Raw genomic sequence first — 18640 nt, 5'->3', positions numbered from 1 at the left:
TGCTGCCCCTGCTGCTCAGCACCATCCTGTGGATTCTTTTGGGCTCATGCTGCCATGGGACTCCTCAGGTCACTGCACTCACTGCAGCTGGGGTACAACACTGCAACCAGATGCAGTGTTACTACAGAATGAGAGGCATAGGTGTACCCTCTCCACATGCCTACAACACCAGCTCTACTACACATAAAGCCACCAAGACAATGGTAACAAAATAATGTTTATTTTGCTTTATCAAAAGAACTTAACACTGCATGTAAACTTGAACATATTGTATCGTCTTGTCTCAAAAGGTGTGGATCAATTGGCAGACCCCCTTAGTCACATGAGCACACAGGGCTTTTGAACAGAGAGAAAGGAAAAAAAAGTTCTAACCCACATTCCTGGTGGCACCCATACACCTGCTCTGCAGCTCCCAGCTTAGAGAGAAGCAAAGCCCAGACTGGGGCATAGTACAGTCATGGAGATGCCATCCTCTTGCACACCAACTCAGGCTTCTGAAGCAGTGGCAGGGGAAGCAGAGAGGGATGGAGGCATTTGCAGATGTGACCATCACACACACATTACTGCAATGCCCAGGTATCCCTCAGACCAGATAGGCAGGAGATGGCTGATGCATTCCCAATCAGACCAGGATGACATTTAGCAACTAATGGCAAAGCCATGCATCTACCTGGATGGCTGCAGGGAGGCCCAGCAAGGCTCAGATCCAAAGGGAAGCAGCTCTTCCTGCAGGGGCTTGAGAGGCTTTTGTGGTCCCTGTATGCAGATCTTGCTCTGAACACTCTGAGCAGGAGCGCTGTGAGCTGCCTGGTTACTGCTCCCAGAAGTTTGCTGTTACTGTGTTACTTTCCTGTCATCTCCAGGCTGGCAGCACCTACCCCATCCACCCAGTGTGATGCCAGCACCGGGCAGTCCCCAACCTCAGTGACTAACACGTGGAGACAAGGCCACCTCCAGCAATACTTTTGTTGCAAAAACTCTGCCTTTGTCTCAAAAATCAACCGAAGTGGCTGCTGCAAGCCAGCAAAACCAACGAGGTGGAGTGTCAAAGAGATGTGACTCCACTGGTTTCTCACAGGAGAAAGAGGACCTTGAAAATCCAACAGTACTCCCAGGAGACATTTCAAACACCACAGCTATGAAACACACTGCCAGCCCCCTCTGCCTCTGCACCCTTCCCCTGGGGACTAACGCTGTGCCTGCCTGCTCCTCCACTGCCATCACCCATCACTCTTGGCTCTGCCCTGCCTGATGGCTGAGCTGTGCAAGATGCAGACATCCTCCCTGCTTCTCTGACCACCAGTGTCCTCTTGAAGGCTCTTTGCTAGGAGAGCTTTGTTTGCTTGAGTCTTGGACAGGGAAGACATGAGCCCTCCCGTGCAAAAGCTGAGCTTAGTGCTCCCCAAGTGGAGACCTGCAAGGCACACACACAGCTGTGACACAAACTGCACAACAAAAACTGGAGAATCCTCTCCTCCTGGTGGCAGCAGTACCCTTCCTTTCACCTTCAGAACACAAGGAACCACCTACATCCATGCCCTGAAGTCAGAACCAGTGATAAGCACCTTCAGCTGGACTCTCACTGGGGGCCCAGGTCCTGCCCCCTGCCCTGTCTGTGTTTGAAGCAGAGCTGGTGCCTGGGGTGGAAAACCAACTGAGCCTTGGATTCTGCAGACAGGGAAAACATGAACATGCAGGAGGTGAAAGTCAGGCTGTTTTTTTTGGACTGTTTCACCAAGGCAAAAGCCAAGCATGTTCTTCCCCTTGCCATGAGGCTCCAGATGATCCCAACACCAGCACTAATTGTCCAAGTACCCCGAGCATCTCCAACCAGCAGATCCAATGGATAGCCCCAAGGCCAAGTGCTGCATGTGGCTGAAGCTGAGGGGACAGGAAAGCAGGATGAATGTACAAATATTCCAGGCTGGTGAAGGACAGGCAGTCTTGGAACATGGAATGGGGTCAGAGGCAGGCAGCTACCAGACAGGGAATGGCATCCCAGCACAAGCTCTTGCCAGTTGCTTCCCCAGCCATAGTCTTCTGGGATCATTGCAGAACACAAGCAACAGGTCCTAGAAACAAGCACATCCTAACAGGAAAACAGGAGGACAGAGGAAAAGAGGAAAGGAGATCATACCAGCAGACTTCCCTCCCAAGCATGTCTTTCTCTCACCCTTCAGTGCCACACAGAGAGCAGGGGTTGGATATATTACAACACCCAGCAGGAGAAAAGATCATTCTGCCAGCACTGCTTGCAAGACAAAAGCCCAGTGATGCTGCAATGCCTGGCCAGTGGTGAGAGGACAAGTGACAGACACCACCATGGTTGTTCAAGGACACATGAGGCAGGCCCCACTTCCTCTTGGAGTGGTGGATTTTGCACAGGGGAGCAACAATGCCTCACCTGCTTTGCAGCTGAGGTGTTAAATATCTGATCTGCTGCAGGGTGGAGCTCTTTGACTTTTCCCCTTCACTTTGCCAGCAAGGCAGAGCAGTTGAAATTCAGTTCCCTTTTCCTGGTGAAAAGATCTACAGGGAGGCTGAGGTCTAAGCAAAGATTTCCCAGCTCTGTTCCTAAGCAGCTGCTCAGAGGTGCTCCATGAAATCTGGTTTAGGGTGGAAGGCAAGACCCAGCCACCCAGCTGGTCAGCCTGTGACCAGTCAGTCACAGCAGCCAGTGTGAGGCTCTTGCTTGGAGAAGGAGTTGGAGATTGCTTGCTCCAAGTTGTTACCTACTGCCACTGATCACAGGAAAGATCATGATTATAGCTACACAGATCCTATTCAAATAACCTATTCCACACCAAACCACTCCTCACCAGGCCTTGCCCTGAGCAGGAACACACAGCCTCTGCTGGCCAAGGAGAGCCCACTCCACTGAGTCCTTGAGGAGAGTTAGAGAAGCACTGGTAGAAACAGGCCTCTGAGCCCACAAAGTGGAACTTCATCAGCAGAACAAAATAAACTTCTTTGCTTTGCCTCAGCAAGGAGCACTGGGGAATGATCAGTGTGCTGCAATACAGCCCTGAAAGCCACATCCCCTACCTCCAGAGTAATGTTTGCTAAATAACTGCACCTACTGCAGAAGGCTTTCCTGGTGTCTGTCTTTTAATATTCCAGTATAGGTATGTTAGTACAGGATTATCCCTCATTTGAAAGCACCAATTTAATAAGGGGACAAACAGAAGAGGCAGAGCACTTGCTCTGTTGTTGCTAGAAGAAAATCAACCCAATTGCCACCTATACCCAAGATGTCCATGCATGCACTGCATCTGCCCCATCAGCACAGGTCACCACTCGTGTTCACAGCTGGGCAAGCTGCTGAGCTACACTGAGTACAAGTATCTACCTCTGTCAGCCAGTGCTTTCCTTGGCTCTAAGATGGTTTTCTCCAGAGGTCTCCAGGGCCTCTTGTGAAGGAAGGCTGGTTTCTTGGGCAGTCCTCAGACTGGCTTGATGAAAGGCACAGGAATCCAGAAACATGTTGGGGATGCGGTCACCAAAGTACAGCTTGCTGTTTGCAGCTATTGCTTGGTATTTCATTAGCTCCAGATACTCAGGGGTGAGTTTCATCTACAAAAAGAAAAACCAGACACTGTAAGAGACAACCTTCTGAGCTCCACATTAGATTTCATTTCAGGCAGCTGGAATGTGAGCTACTAAATCCAGTGTTTTACCAGTGTTGCCCACCTGTGCAGAGGAAAAGAATCTCCTGTGTAGAGGAAAAGAATAAGCAAGACCTCTTCTGACCAGCTACCAAGTGCTCACCTTGTTGGAATCAGCCAGCTTCTGAGCGGTGTAGTACTCAGCATCAGCTTTTGCTTTCTCTCTTGCCAGGAATGCAGCATCTGACCCCGCAACAGAGGACAGAGAGGTAAAGAAAGTGTTAGCAAGTCAACAGCCTCATCACACTGAGCACCAGCGAATGTCCCATGGGGAGGAGCTGACCCAGGTGTGCCAGTGACACAGCCTGGCTGGCCATGTACCTCCACTGGTGGCGGGACCTGCACACTGGAGGTGTGACCCCAGTGCATGGCCTCGCACTACTGCACCCTTTATCATTCTTTGATGAAAGCGATGCCTCTGAACCCAGCTCTGATGATGCTCTAACTGCCACCACCCGTAGCTGCAAGATGGGGACATGCAGCATGGTTACCTTCAATCTCAGAAATTCGCTTCTCTGTTTCCTTCTCCATAATCTTCTGTTGGTAATGAATCCTGGCCACCTGAGCAGCCTTCTCTGCCTCTGCAATCACAACAGCCTCAGCTCAAACATTTGCTTCTCACAGCTTGAGCCTCAGCACCCTGACCCCAGCACACCGATTGCAGAATCTGCACAGAATCTGCACAGCTCTCTGCTGCCTCCCTTGCTCAGATCCTACAGTGCCAGTCTGTACTCCAAGCAGCAGTTAGAGAAAGAAAATGTGGTGCTGATGTGTCCCGAGTTGCACTGGCCAGAATCCCTTTTACAAGTGTAAAAGGGACATTCAGCACAAGGACATTCAGCTTCAACCCCATTCAGTTCTTCTGGCAGAGCTGTTACCTCTTGTCCTGCTGTAGGACAGAGTTGTTTGTTGCTATGGAGAGGGAGATGGGATACAGATACAGCAGAACAATTACTCATGTTCTCTAAATAACTGCTGGTGCAGCCTGGCCATGCCCCATGTAGGGAGCTGCCAGCAATGCAAAGCAATGTCCTGCTCCAGCTCACAGGGATACACAGGAATGGGAGCTCAGCCTGGTCCCACCCGCTGGCACCCACAGCTCCTGACGTACCAATGAGCGCTTTCTTACGGTCTGTCTCTGCTTCCTTCTCTACCACCTTCTGCTTCTGGGCTGCAATCAGCAGCTTGGTCTTCTCAGCCTCCCTGCAGGGTGAGAAACAACATCACAAAGAAAGGAAGGTGGGAAGCAGCTCTGCAAGCCAGGGCAGGAGAGGCCAAGGGGAGAAGAAACTGAGCAGTTGGGATCATCCCATTCTCACAGCCATGAAGAAGCTCTCCAGCTGCATGAGCACACCTGTAGCCACCAGGACAAAGGGGTTTGTTCCCCCTCTCTGTATGACACTGCTATGGGGTGCTGGAGGTTAGGTATGGTTTGAGGCCCTTCAGATGAGTGAATCCAGTGCAGGGCTGCTGCAAATGTGCATGGGAGCCAGGGCATATGAGGAGAGGCTGGGGGAGCCTGGGCTTGCTCATCTGGAGACATGGAGATGAAGGGGAACCCAAAAACATCTCCCCCTGCCAAAGGGGTCCTGGAGCCACCAGGGCCAGACTCTGCTCAGAGGAACACGTCGAGAACCCCAGAGGCACTGACGCAAGCAGGTGTGGGAACCCCTGTCCAGACCCCTTGCAAGCAGAGCATCCCTGAGACAAGGCCCCAGCCTGTAGTGAAATGAGGCAACCAGGTGCCACTAATTGCCAGGTAGTGGGCATGAGCTTGTGTTAAGCCCACCTGTGCCTGATTAGGGCGGGCCCCTACTGCGCATGAGCAGGATTAGGGGGCCAATAAAAGGTAAGGCTCAAACTCACAAGCTCAGCTCACTCCTGAGGAAGCCAGCAGAGAGGTTCACTGCTTTTGGAGCAATAGCACTGATCCAGGCTGGTCAGCCCTGAGAGCAATAGACTCAGAGCACTATTTGTGAGCTTCTGCTGGAACACCTGGTTGGACCTTGGAGCGCCCTGCCCTAAAAGAGGTTCGTCTTGCTACACCAACCCATGGGATCTCCACCCTTGGGGATGTCCCAAATCACCCAGACATGGCCCACAGAGACCTGCCCCAGCAGTGGCACTGGCCCTGCTTTGGGAAGGGGTTTGGACAGAAGACCTCCAGTGGTACACAACAGATTATAAATTGTCTGCAATTCTGTGACTTTGCTGGAAAGGAGCTCACGGGGGAGACATCAATACTCCTGAGCCCTGAATCCAGTTTACAAGTCTCCTGCAGGATCTCCATAGCACATCCATGTCCCCTCTACATCAAGAAGTAGGAACAGAGCCTTGATACAGACTCTGTACATGCTGACAACTTCTTTGTCAAGGGTTCAAAGGCTCCAAGGTGAAAGAGCTACGAAAATAGAGAAACAGAATGCACAAGGGCACCTACCCAAGTACCCAGAGACTAGAGCTCACCTCTCACCTTCTGAGCACCAGGAAGGGCTTTCTAATGCCTGTGCTGGACCCTCAAAACCAATTAATACAATTTGATGTACAGCTACTCACATTAGCTCAAAATTTCTTCGTATGGCTTCTGGGATTTTAGGTTTCGTAACACGCACAGCCTACGAAAAAAAAGTGAGTGCATTTTAAATTAAATATTTTGATGTAAGCAGCATATCTAAAAATCGTATTTGTATAACCACCTATAGTTAGACACCTCCACATTGATCTAAAACTATATAATGGCTCCCAATCCTCTTGTACCACACAGCTAAGCACAGCCACTCTCAGAGGTGCCTGATATTTCTATTTCCTTTCTTCATAACTTTTATGGCACCCAAATGATCAAGTAAGAATAGAGACATGAAGAGGTCTACCACCTTAGTTAAAAGAAGCTTAGTTTTCCACCCCAAAGTTTACCTACTTTACACTACATGTGGTCTGCAGATGAGGACCATGTGGTCCTCTGCTGGTCTCATTCTTATCTATATTGGAGAATATAGATATTCTTATCTATATCAGAGAAGACAAAGATCTCTCTTCTTTTTGCAATTACCTGTAAGAACTGTACTGACACACTGGAGTACTCAGCTCTCAGGGGTGCCAGAAGTAGTTTAAAGAAAAACATTTTCTCAGTGTTTGCAATTAAATCAAATAGCTGCAGGTCTGTGGCCTGAAAGGTCCTTTTCTCTGTCCTGCAGGTCTTCCCCTAACATACAACTAGTGTTCAGGGTTGGTTACTGCCACATGGACAGCCTTCAAGTGACAAACCACAACTCAAGGCTCAATTATTTCACACTGTGTGGAAAACCAAAGCAAGACAACTCAGTGATGTAGTGAAAGGTGAAAAAAATTAGAGGTGGAAACAAAGAATTAGCTTTGTTAGGGCATGAGCCTACCTGGATAGTGAGACCTGGTGCCATGACATTGAGATCCTCCTGCAGAGCCAACTTCAGATTCTCATCTATCTGATCTGTGTTTGGAGGACAAGAAAGAGACCACTTAGCTTATCATCACGTTTCCTACAGCTTGTGTGGCTGAGTCAGCCATCTCTGTAAGATACTCTTAAAGATACAAGATGCCTTTTGAGATCATTGAGTTCCATAGAGAAGTTTCTTTCTCTATACTCCTTATGAATGTTCCTGAAAGGAATGCCAAGCACTTGTGCCGCTGGAAAGGTTCAGCTATTGATGAACTCCTGGTATCTGAGTTGGGGACAAATGGCTCTCAGCATCTCAGGGAGAAAAAACATGCAGGGGCTGTGATAGACACCTATTCCTTCCTAGCTGCAGCCACACCTATCCTACTGCCAGCAGCAAGCTTTGCCTTAAGTCTTTAGGAATCTGCAGTACTTGTTACTTGTACTTGGTACTGAAAAACCATACTGCTACTTCCAAGTTCCAGGACAATCTTTCTACAGAAATGGCCAGTTAGGGTGGGATTAGGCTGCATACACTACCAGGAAACTTGTCTCAGATTATTGATATCTGACAAGCCTGAGTACAGTATTCAAGGACTGACAGTCTCTGACACCCTTTTGTCTTCCATAACTACATCTTCCCTGGCTCTTCCACTCTAGAAGGAACTTGATGCTGGTTTGTCTTTGTGGGCACAGAACGTTGGCTAATTCCTGAGCCACTGCTACCCCCTGCTGAAAAAGCAGAGTATCACAATGAACTGAAAGCACATCCCTTCCAGCTAGCACTTGCTAAAAACAGCCAGCAGGAACCTTTTAAAGTAAGAAAAAAACCCAAACCTGGCCACAGAACAGGGGCCTAAAAGTAAAAATAGGCAGGATAAAATCATCATCATAGTGAAGGCAATGCAGATAACTGCATGCACAAGAGGAAGGTGGCTACTTTGTGCATCCAGAAGTCTTAAGTGAAAAAGGACTGAAGTTAAATTCCCACATACAGATGTGTAAAGACATAGAAATCTGAATCACTAAAGGTACATGGGAAGTGATGTATGGACATATAAGGAGCTGGATTCTAGACTGCAACTCCAGCACAGAGGCTGTAACATATTCCCCATCAGAAGAGGGAGATATCCCAGCCCTTGGTGGGTGCATCCAGCTGTCCATCCACTTACCAAACAGCTCAATGTATACTTCCTGCAGGGTGTGGGCACTGCAGAACTGGTTCAGCTCATGATGAATTTTATTGAAGATCAAGGTCTTATCATAGTCTGCAGTGTAGTTTCTCACAATATCATACACTGAGGAATTAAGAGAATTATCACAGGTCACCACTGCAACACCACAACCACAAAACAACAGCTCAAGGTATCAGGACAGCAGTGCAGCACTGGGACAGCAGAGTGTGGGATCTCCATCCTTGGGAGATTTCAGGACTTGGCTGGACAAAACCACAGCATCCCTGTCCAGCTGCTATAAGGGGCAGGGAGGTCAGAAGAGAAACCTGCAGAGGTCCCCTCCACCAGTGCTGCTGGGATTAAATGACTTCCAAGAGCTGAGTAATTACTGCACAGTCATATTTTATGATCTACATAAACAAACAGAACAGTAAAGCCTGTCCAGGACCTGCATGCATAGGAACAGATACTACTGTAAAGTGAAAACAAGTATCATTCCCACAATTAGAACATGAATTCACCCTTCACTGCCTCAGTAACTTCAGTGCCTTGCATTCTGCATTAAGCTGTGCTGCTGAAAAAGAAGCTATGTGGGTCTTTGGTTTGCCTTTGTAATCTTCTCAGGACCTGAGCTGCCAAGAACCTGGGGTGATCTCCTCTTCAGCAGCAAGAAAGGACTGCTTGAGCACCAGCTCAACTGTACAGGGGAGAACCAATCCTAATTTATTTTCACCTTTGCAAACCTCTGGCTCTTCAGAAAGCTTTGCGTGCATAAAACAAAGTTCTATAATGCTGGGAACCATAAGGATAACAAGGCAGAAAATGGAAGTCTTGGAAATAAAGACAAGGTGGCTACAGGATGAGTAAATACAGTTCCAGCACTACTTGTTGCAACAGGATGGGAAATACCTGCATATGGTGCCAATTTATTCACAACTTCTATTCGGTCAATGTAGATCATAACACCACCACTGTAAGCAAGAAAGAAAATTATGGTAATGGTGGTCCATGTTTAAAGCCACTCGTCTTTTTCCCCTCTTTTACTAAATTCTACTAGATTTCCCCAGAACAATTCTGACTTCTTTAGCATTGTGCAATTAGATGTCAGCAAACCCCAGCTTTGTACAGACCCATCCCTCTCTCCACATAAATCACAAGCGTGCTCCAGCAAGTCTGCAAAGCACTTTTGCTTCACTTTATCTTCCATTTATCCAGCAAAATGAAACATCTCTGAACAGAAAAGCAGCTGCAACTATCAGAAATGGGGAATCCAGCACAAAGAAGGGAAGATAAGAACAGCAGGCAACACCAACAGAGCAGACACAAACTGCAGGCAAATCACAGCTCTTCTGGGCAGCAAATACATTTTAGAGAAAAGCCTTCAGGTAAGTTTGTGCAGGAACTCCAGCAGGAACCTGACAAGGCCTCTGTTAAAAAGTCAAAGCATGTAACAGACTTTAACTCATGTTCCCTGCACCAATGTCATGTTGTGAACAGCTCTCCACTAACACCACAACTATCAAGAAGCTCCAGACACCTCAACAAAGTAAGTATGCAGGCAGTCCTCTTCCCAAGTGATCCTGTGCTGCTGAGAAAAGTTAGAATCAGAGGCTCAATCCCAGAGGCTCAATCCCAGCCCTTGCTCTTACTGATGGGGCTGTCAGTGGGTCATACCTAATCTTGGGGAGTTGTGGTGCCATGGAAAAGCACAAATTAACGGAAAATACCCTTAATTTTCAACAACTCTTAAGTCTCTCTCTAGTGTATTTTTAAACTGCTCTTCTGACTTTGTCCTCAGGTGCAAATGGCAAAGAAGAAGCTTTAGCAGAACCTATTTAGAGACAGCTGATCCCCAGAAGCTGATTCACACATTTCCAAACTGAGCCTCTGTGGTGTTCTAACTTAAACATATTCCCAATGACAGACTCAGTTTCTTGTTTTACAGATTTTAATTTCTGGCAGTTGAAAGATAGGACTTCAGAAAAATAACCTGAGCTTGCCCATTTCTGTGCTCTTTTAGTAAAGGTCTCCCAGGCCCAGCTTGTGTTCACTCTGCAAACCTGCCTGCTCCATGGCAACCAGCAAGCCAGGAACACCAGCCCTGGTCTGAACTTGTCTGCTGGAAAGGAAAAACAAGCAGAAAAAGATACTTGTGGCTAAACCGTGAGGTACTAGTGAGATACTACTTTTAAGAGTATTCATCTCTTTTTCATGCAACACTTCTCTTTAGGGCACAGTCATTCTCGATGGCTCCCTGTTATGAACTGCTATGAACATTATTTTTAAATATGAGGCTTATGGATCCCTTACAGGTGTGTCAGGCTGTAAAAGCAGTTATGGTCCATGTGTTCTCCATCTCACCCATTCTGCACTCTTACCTGTCCCACAACATCCAATAAAGAGACTATTATTGCACATGAGCACTCATCATGATCCCTGAACCTTCCATCCTCCAGTCACCATCTGACACCTCCACCAGGCCAGGGAAACTCAGCTACCACCTGGGGCTACCTTTTACCCTGCTGAGGAACCAAAGCAGAACGTGTGGGCTTCTTCCACGGGAATCTCCTCCACTGCACATTCTTATGTTGGGGTGCTTTTGGCATTTCAGTTTTATGGGGACGATGGAAGGAAGAAGAGAGCACCTGAGACAACCAGCCAGCTGTGCAGGACAGCCCCTCATCATCTCACATGAAGAAAGGGTGGCACCTCAGGCCAGAGGACTGCCTGCCATCCATCAGACTCACCAACACTCCCTGCTGCAGCCCTGCTAAAGATCTCAACCAGCATGGGGAGACAGGGGAAGGTATCAGTGAATTATTTCAGTGCTGCTGTTCAGACAACAGCTTCAGGGAGACAGGTGTGCCTCAGAGCCCAACACACAGCCACCCAGTTCCCTTTTGAGGGCTTAAGGTTAAAGCAAGCCTGCAAAGTAACACGTGGGGCCTTGGGAGGGAGGAAAGTTCCACAGGGATGGCTCCTGTGAAGCAGGGAAAGTAGAAGCTCACCCAGCTCCAATGCCAGAGCCATTTCTGGCAATGCTGAGCCCCATCAGTGAAGCCAATGACTCTGCCATTAACATATTGAAGAACAGGAAAAGGAAAGGATGAGAGGGAAGGTGAAAGCAGCATCTGTGCAGATACCAAAACGGAAGGAAAGGGAGGAAAGGGAGGAAAGGGAGGAAAGGGAGGAAAGGGAGGAAAGGGAGGAAAGGGAGGAAAGGGAGGAAAGGGAGGAAAGGGAGGAAAGGGAGGAAAGGGAGGAAAGGGAGGAAAGGGAGGAAAGGGAGGAAAGGGAGGAAAGGGAGGAAAGGGAGGAAAGGGAGGAAAGGGAGGAAAGGGAGGAAAGGGAGGAAAGGGAGGAAAGGGAGGAAAGGGAGGAAAGGGAGGAAAGGGAGGAAAGGGAGGGGAAGAGGGGAGTGTGCCCAAGCAGAGCTTCCCCTGCAGGCCATGAAGCACGACAGTGGAGCAGACATGGACCTGCAGTCATGGAAGGCCACAGTGGAGCAGATGTGGGCCTGCAGCCTGTGAAGAATTACAGTGGGCAGGATGTGGACTTGCAGCCTGTGGAAGACCATGGTGGAGCAGACGTGGACCTTCAGCCATGAAGGACTACACACAAGGGAAGGTGGCTGCAGTCAAAGAAGGTTGTGGCTCTGTGGGCAGCCCGTGCTGGAGCAGCCTTTTCCTGAGCGACTGCACTTTGTGGCAGGGACTCATGCTGGAGGGGTTCCTGAAGTGCTCTCTCCCACGGGAGAGAAAGGAGGTAAAGAAATGGGTGCAAAGTAATTGGGGCCCAGGAACAACTGAGAAGGGCAGAAGGTGCTTTTAACATCTGGTTTTTATTTTTCATTGTCCTGCTCTGACTTGACTGGTGACAAATTAAATTGATTTTTGTATCCAAGTTGAGTCTGTTTTGCCTGCAACCACAACTGGTGAATGAACTGCCCCTGTCCTTATCTCCCACCTCCCAGACACCCATCATTTCACACCGTGCAGAGGGGGTGGCCTCCTGGACCTTGCTGCTGCAAACCCCAGAGCCAGACTGAACTGTAACACTCTGGTGTTAAAGTGAAGCATCTCAGACAAGACATCCTCTTAAACAGCCTGGTCCAGATGTTAGTAAACTCCTGGAATGCAGGAGACACTGCCCTGGGCAGTTTGGGTACAGATCTCTTGCAGAGCATCATGCATTGATTTGCAGAGAGTCACACACTTTGCTGACCTGGAACTGTACAAATATCCTCACTGTCCTCAGCTGATTCACCTGCCCTCGGACAGCTGAAACACTGCCTCAGACAGTGCTTTTTCCATTCTGACAAACTACTACCACTCCCAGAACACCTCCATTTGCCAAAGCCTGCTTCTTCCCAGATGTAAGGCAGAGGGGACTCCCCCAGGAGATTCCCAGTGCTTGCAACTCTCCACTGCAGTTCCTGCATTTGCAGCCCCTTGAAAGTCCTCACCACAGAGCCACCCAAAAGGCTGGTCAGGCAGAGAGGCACCAAGCTGAGCAGGCTCTTTGATTGGAGAGAAAGGAACAAACTACTCATTTGATGACATTGTTTGCCCAACCTGTCTCAGAGCTATACATTACTTAATAACCTGTTCAATTACGAGATATGTTAATGAGTAACTTGGGTGTGCTCATCCTTCTCTAAATTATAATCAAAATAGGCTGTCTGAAAGGAACATCCACACGTAGACAATGTGCACCCCAGAGATGTTTTAAGTATCATAAGGCAGCACTAATGAACTTTACAGGGCAAGGTGAAAGCATACAGGGGACTAACATACCCTGCAGGCATTTAAGTAGACCTTAGAAAGCCTCATACATTTCAGGATTTCATCTTAAGCCAGGCAAGGAAAAGACAAGATAAAAACAGAAGGAGATTGCCTTAAAAGGGACCATGAAAAAATAGAAGTTGTAATGCCTGTTGGCAGAGCTGACCACAAACAAGACCAGACCAGGTTGAGCAAAAACCAGAGCTTGCAAAAATTGGGCTTAGAGGTAAGACCTGGTGGGTCTAAAGATACCAGATACCAGGGATTAATGCACTATTCAAGACACATTTTTCCATGTGACTGGCTAACAAACAAGGATCTGTCACAGATGAGCATTCCTCCAGGAATATGCATGAGCATAAGATGACTCTCACACATTCACAAATAAACATCCAACACTCAAGTAATATTACTATTTAGCACCCTGCTCATTTACTGTTTCTTGCCATTATAAAAATCTGTAAAATTTTCAGCCTGATTCTTTTTAGTTAAGTTTATAAGAAAAACGCTCCTTACCTAATTCTCTAATGAAATATTTGCATGACACCATTTAAAACCCATTTATTGTATTCCACAATTAATACGAGTACATTAGTTCTCAATTAATTATTTAAGTAAGCCTTTTGATATATTTCACTATTCTAAACCTACTTTACTAAACTGATTCTTCTATCAGTTTTTGGAGATCAGCATAAGGAAAATACTAAACTTTCCAAGGAACTGTGCAGACATTTTCTTGCTGGGGAAAGCCAGAAATCAAGAGACACCAAAGGCCACCCACAGCTTAGAGCAGATAAATATACCACCTGCTGCAATGAAATGGTTTTTGTCTCTGGGGTGAGAGCTGTTTTATGAAAACCAGTCATCTGGGGCCAAAGCATTTTAAAATCTGTATTTAATGTAGTCACTTAATGCTGTAGAATATGAATGGGACAAGAAAGTAAGTAAGGCAGAAACTGGAGATAGGACACCCACCCAGACATTCAGAAGCTTCCTAATGTAGGTGAAAATACAGGGACCAGGAATATCAAAATGGTGGAAGAGAAACCCAGCCTTTAAAATCTGACAGTTTAATATATAATTACAGGAATTTAAACTGTTTAGGATCTATTCTTGTCATGAACTTTGTAACGGGACAGTAAAATTTCACAATATAATTGTGAAATGCAAAGCTTTGGCAAGACCTTTGATTCCAAACGTATCAAATTTGAAGTCCCCTGCAGTTACACCTTAAAAATGGACAAGGCTACTTGGACCTTTGGCCTGAAGTGTATTCAATTATTAACAAAGAATTGCTTCACCAGATGTTTGGTGTTTTAAAGCATATTTATTTCCTGACACTTCACAACCACCTGTATTGCACAGCTGATTCCCATAATGCCAAAATGTCATAGGAACTTAATGAACTAAGTCTACAGAATTAAACAGAATATTTAGCTCCTAAATCACAGACATAGAGAACGCAAGGCTGGCAGGGACCTCTGGGGGTCACCTTGTCAAGCCTCCCTGCTCAAGCAGGCTCAAAGCACCAGAGTTTAACTTTGGCTGTGTTAGGATGTTTAATGTGGTTAAGCTTCAGTGGAAAGCTTTATTTGGTGTGTTAAGGTCTGCAGGACACCATCCCTGGTCCAGAGATGTGATGTTGTTTTACAGTGTCCAGCAGGTGAAGTATTGCTCTTATTTATGCTACTTATGAGCTACAAGTTGCCATTAAACACATCATTAAAACTCTGTTCTGATAACTTAAACTATGTCATGTAAAAGATGCAGGCAAAGAACATAACGAGTCTTACTCCTCCTTCCTACAATTACTTTTTGCCTGACCTAAAGACTCTTTACCTAGCTACAAAACTGGCTGCAGCCCTGAACAGCAGCATTATTTACAGACATTCCTGAAAGAGGTTTGAGAGGTAAAACTCAAAGCAGCCAGGGCCCACAAGGACTTCATGGTAGTATTTAAGCCCAAGTGATGTCTGATGATTTGCTATAGGAATACTTCAAAGAACTCATTTTGGGAAGGGCTAAAACAGATCATATTTAACTCTGCCTCATTAAGGTGGCCACTACCATTCAACTTTTAATTTTAATGTGATTGTTAAAAGGTCATCATCCAAGTCATACTGACTTTTTTTTTTTTTTTTTTAAACAGCTAAAGCTAAAAGATACAGAGAATCCACAGTTTTGTTTCTATCCTGAAGAAACAGATTTGGTCATTGTTTTAACTTGTGACTGAACCAACACAGGATCTGCAACCCAGCTCAACTAGCCCTCTCCTTCCATTACCACTCTGCTTGGTATAACTAAACAAATCTGTGCTGACAAATGGATCATCTTAATAATGAATCATGCAGCTGCCAGCTATGCATGGGATTCTTCTCATTCTTTCTTTCTGTCTGGAAAAATGTCAATTCCAAAAATGCCCAAATGATTCCAGGAGATTCATTTGCCCCATTCCTGGAACGATTTAAGAGTAGATTAGATGGGGTTTGGAGAAACCTGGTCTAATGGGATGCCTCCTTGGCCATGGCACAGGAGATGGGATTAGACAGTCTTTAAGGTCTTTTCCAACACAAACCAGTCTGGGATTCAATGGTTTTCTTGACCTGTTTTTGAAATGAGCCATATCTCATCAGAAGGATTTCCACTTATATCTGCACACTGCTGGGGTCAACACTTGTATTAGCCACAACATTAGGAACAGAAGTGCCACAAAGCAGAGGGGAGACCAGAACACAAGCAACAGACCAGCAGAGTAACCACAGGACAAAAAAGAGAAATATTAAGAAAATATCAATATACCTGCAAATACCCTCAGAACATCAATTCCAGTGAAAGCAAGATCACTCTCTCCCGCCCCTCCAGTGTACAAATAGGATTTACAGGTGTACATTTGGGACTAATTTTAGAGCATGTGCCTTTACTCTTCAGCCTGTGTCACAGCACTGAGCACGACTCCCTACAATCTACACGAGAAGGCACGTTTGTGCATCACCAGAAGAAAAAGGAAAAGCATACCTTGTCCCACAAGGCACATTTTTCACTTCATCAGTCTGCAAAGTAGTCTGGAATAAAAAGACAAGCAGTGTTCACAAAATCTCTCCACAAAGATCAACACTGTGCCCAGACTCTCACAACCATTATACAGGAACATGGAGCCCAAAAGATGTCCTCTGCCTCCCTCCTGACTTTTGCAGGTGTGGGCAGGAGACAGACTTCTTTCCAACTTGCCTTCTGGGAGATAGAAAGGCAGCTGTGCTCACTTCCCTACTCTCAGCTCCTGCAGCACAGAGGTCTGCAGCTCTCCTGGGGCCAGAAACACAGAATAAAGCATCTTCTGTCCCAAGCAACACACACACGTGTTGTGCACATGCCACCAGACAGACAACTCCCAGTGCACAGCTGGGTCTGGCACTCACCCCAGGAGCTCCTACTCTGACTACAACATTGCTGAGCCCCTCTGCAAACACCAGTTGCCTAAGTCACCCCTGTCCAGCAATATTCCTTCTGACATCTGCTCCCACTCACCCACTTCAGCTGAGAAAGTACTAACCTGCACAGATTTGAAGGTGGTAATGAAGGGGAGCATGATGTGGTAGCCTGGTCCACTTGGACTACTTAACAGTGCACCACCCCTACAGAGAGAAAAAACAGGGAAAGGGCTCAAAAAACATGAAAAACAGTAAGTGCCAGCTTTGAGAACAAGCAAGTACATTCAAATTGTCAGGAGTCACAGCTGAGTGATGCATATTATGTTACTCACCTACAACAAATTTGTCACCAATTACCCTACAAAAGGGCTGACTGGGTATGAAACTTGCTTACTGCAACTCGACAATCAGTTGCTTCAGTCCTGTGAGCAATTAAATTTTAGACAAGGCAGATATTACTAAATTTTTCCATCACTGCAACGCTGCAGAGAGCTTCAAGAACATCCATTTCCCTGTCTTTTACTTTGCACAAAGAAAACCTGCAATCTCTGGTGGGACTGGCAGGTGGTGAACAAAGAGGAGAGAGAGGAAAGCTCTAGGCAATCAAACCTCATAGTGCAGCACAGCCTCCTGCAAGGGCCTGTGCTGTTTAACACACTCTTTAATTAAGGGAAAAAACAGCACAAGGAAAACTGGCGGTGAGTTAAAAGGGTAGAAAAGACAGCAGAACTGGCAAAACATGCAGAAAGGCTGGTGCTGAATTTTTATGTTCCTTTATTCAATTCTGAAGCAAAATCTACTCGAGTAGTGGCACTTAGTGACTGTGACCACTTGCTGTTGTGGACTGCCAAGGATCTGCTCTACTGATGCTGTTCAAGGTGGGTACAAGCCCCAGGTGAAACTCAGCCCAGACCCATTTCAGAGCAGCAGTGAAGCTCTGGCACTCTGGCCGGGCTGCGGTCCTGGGACAGAGGTGAGAGCCAACCATGCAAGAGGGAATGAGCAACGGAGAAGAAAAGCCTCAGAGCTTTGGTTCTCCTGTGCTTTGAAAACCAAGTTGAGATTCAGAAAAGGGGAGGGAGGCACAAGGGAGGGGAAGTAACTGAGACTTCAGAAAGACCAAAACTTCTTAAAGGTTTTGCATGGTGCAGGTCCAAGTCACAGAAAGAAACTCCTCGGTCTGCCCACCTCGGGGCAAAACCTGAGGGGATGAACACGAGAGAAAACGCCTCCCGAAGTGCTCGGGGCCGGGGATGGATCCCGTCCGGAGGCGCCGGGCGCAGTGAGGACACGGTACCTGTAATACACAGCCAGGTGCCCCTCCTCAACCTTGTGGATGGAGCAGTACAGGAGGAACACGAGGAGTCCCGCGGCAGCTGCTGCTACGGCTCCAGCCTGGGCCATGGTCATCCTCGCATCACCTGCGGGACACGGCGCGTTACCGAGCGCGCCCTCTGCGCGGGGATCTTCGCTCTCTGACCCGCTTCCACCGCCGCCCGCTCAGGTCCCGAACCGAACCCAGGGATATCCTGCAAGCCCCAGGCGGGACCGCGCTCCGCAACAGGGACACCGCCCCCACTCCTCCCGGTTGCCCTCCTCCTCCCGCTGGCTGCGGCGGGCCCAACGCCGCCGTGACGCTCGCCGAGCTGCCGGGATGCCCGCTCCGGGGACAGGGTGCCGGCACACCCCCTGCACCTGGGCTGTCCCTCCGGGGCCGGCGGCCCGCACGCTTCCCACCGCCCCCGGGGCCGCTGGGTGGGCGGTGCCGGAAGCCGCGTTCGGTTCCCCCCTCCCGCCCCCCCCCCCGGTACCTGCGGCTGCTCCGGGCCCACGTGCGGCCGAGGCCCCGCGCCCGCCCTACCGCGCACGCGCAGGGCCCGCAACCGCGCGGGGCGGGCTGCCCGCGGTGTGCGATACGCGCCGCCCGGCGCCTGCCGATGGCGTCACAGCGCGGGAAGCCGCTGCCCTGTTGCCCGGCAACGGCGTGAGGCCGCGGCCCACCGCCCGCAAGGAAGGCGCGGGCAGAGCCTCCCCTTCCCCTCTCCCCATTTCACAAAATCACAGAACGGTCGGGGGTAGAAGCGACCTCTGGAAATCATCTAGGCCAACCTCTCCTGCTACAGCAGGACCCCATAGAGCAGCTTACTCGGGAACAGGTCCAGACAGGTTTTTAAAA

General features: G+C 48.0%; 1 protein-coding gene across 5 annotated transcripts; it reads right to left on the bottom strand.

Moving 5' to 3' along the window:
- Positions 1–204: 204 nt before the first annotated feature.
- ERLIN1 (ER lipid raft associated 1) lies at positions 205–18406 on the bottom strand. Of its 5 annotated transcripts, XM_071748854.1 has the most exons (13): positions 18276–18324; positions 17762–17885; positions 16797–16886; positions 16587–16668; positions 16052–16098; positions 9162–9223; positions 8250–8375; positions 7058–7131; positions 6222–6280; positions 4777–4868; positions 4157–4246; positions 3769–3848; positions 205–3573 (listed from the first exon to the last, which is right to left on the bottom strand). In XM_071748854.1, exons 4-13 carry the CDS (start codon positions 16620–16622, stop codon positions 3355–3357), a joined length of 885 nt encoding a protein of 294 aa, XP_071604955.1. In that variant the 5' UTR covers positions 16623–16668; positions 16797–16886; positions 17762–17885; positions 18276–18324; the 3' UTR covers positions 205–3354. The 5 variants fall into 5 exon arrangements, 4 of the variants coding, with proteins under 4 accessions (XP_071604955.1, XP_071604954.1, XP_071604953.1 ...); XM_071748853.1 differs by lacking the exon at positions 16797–16886 and having other exon boundaries at positions 18276–18406; XR_011726797.1 differs by lacking the exons at positions 16797–16886; positions 18276–18324 and having other exon boundaries at positions 4777–5384; positions 5716–6280; positions 17762–18012.
- Positions 18407–18640: the final 234 nt, after the last annotated feature.

The sequence above is a fragment of the Heliangelus exortis genome, chromosome 7 (assembly GCF_036169615.1).
Source record: "Heliangelus exortis chromosome 7, bHelExo1.hap1, whole genome shotgun sequence".
Classification (NCBI taxonomy): domain Eukaryota; kingdom Metazoa; phylum Chordata; class Aves; order Apodiformes; family Trochilidae; genus Heliangelus; species Heliangelus exortis.
The sequence above is the reverse complement of the archived record's forward strand: the minus strand, read 5'-3'. Positions and strand labels throughout refer to the sequence as shown.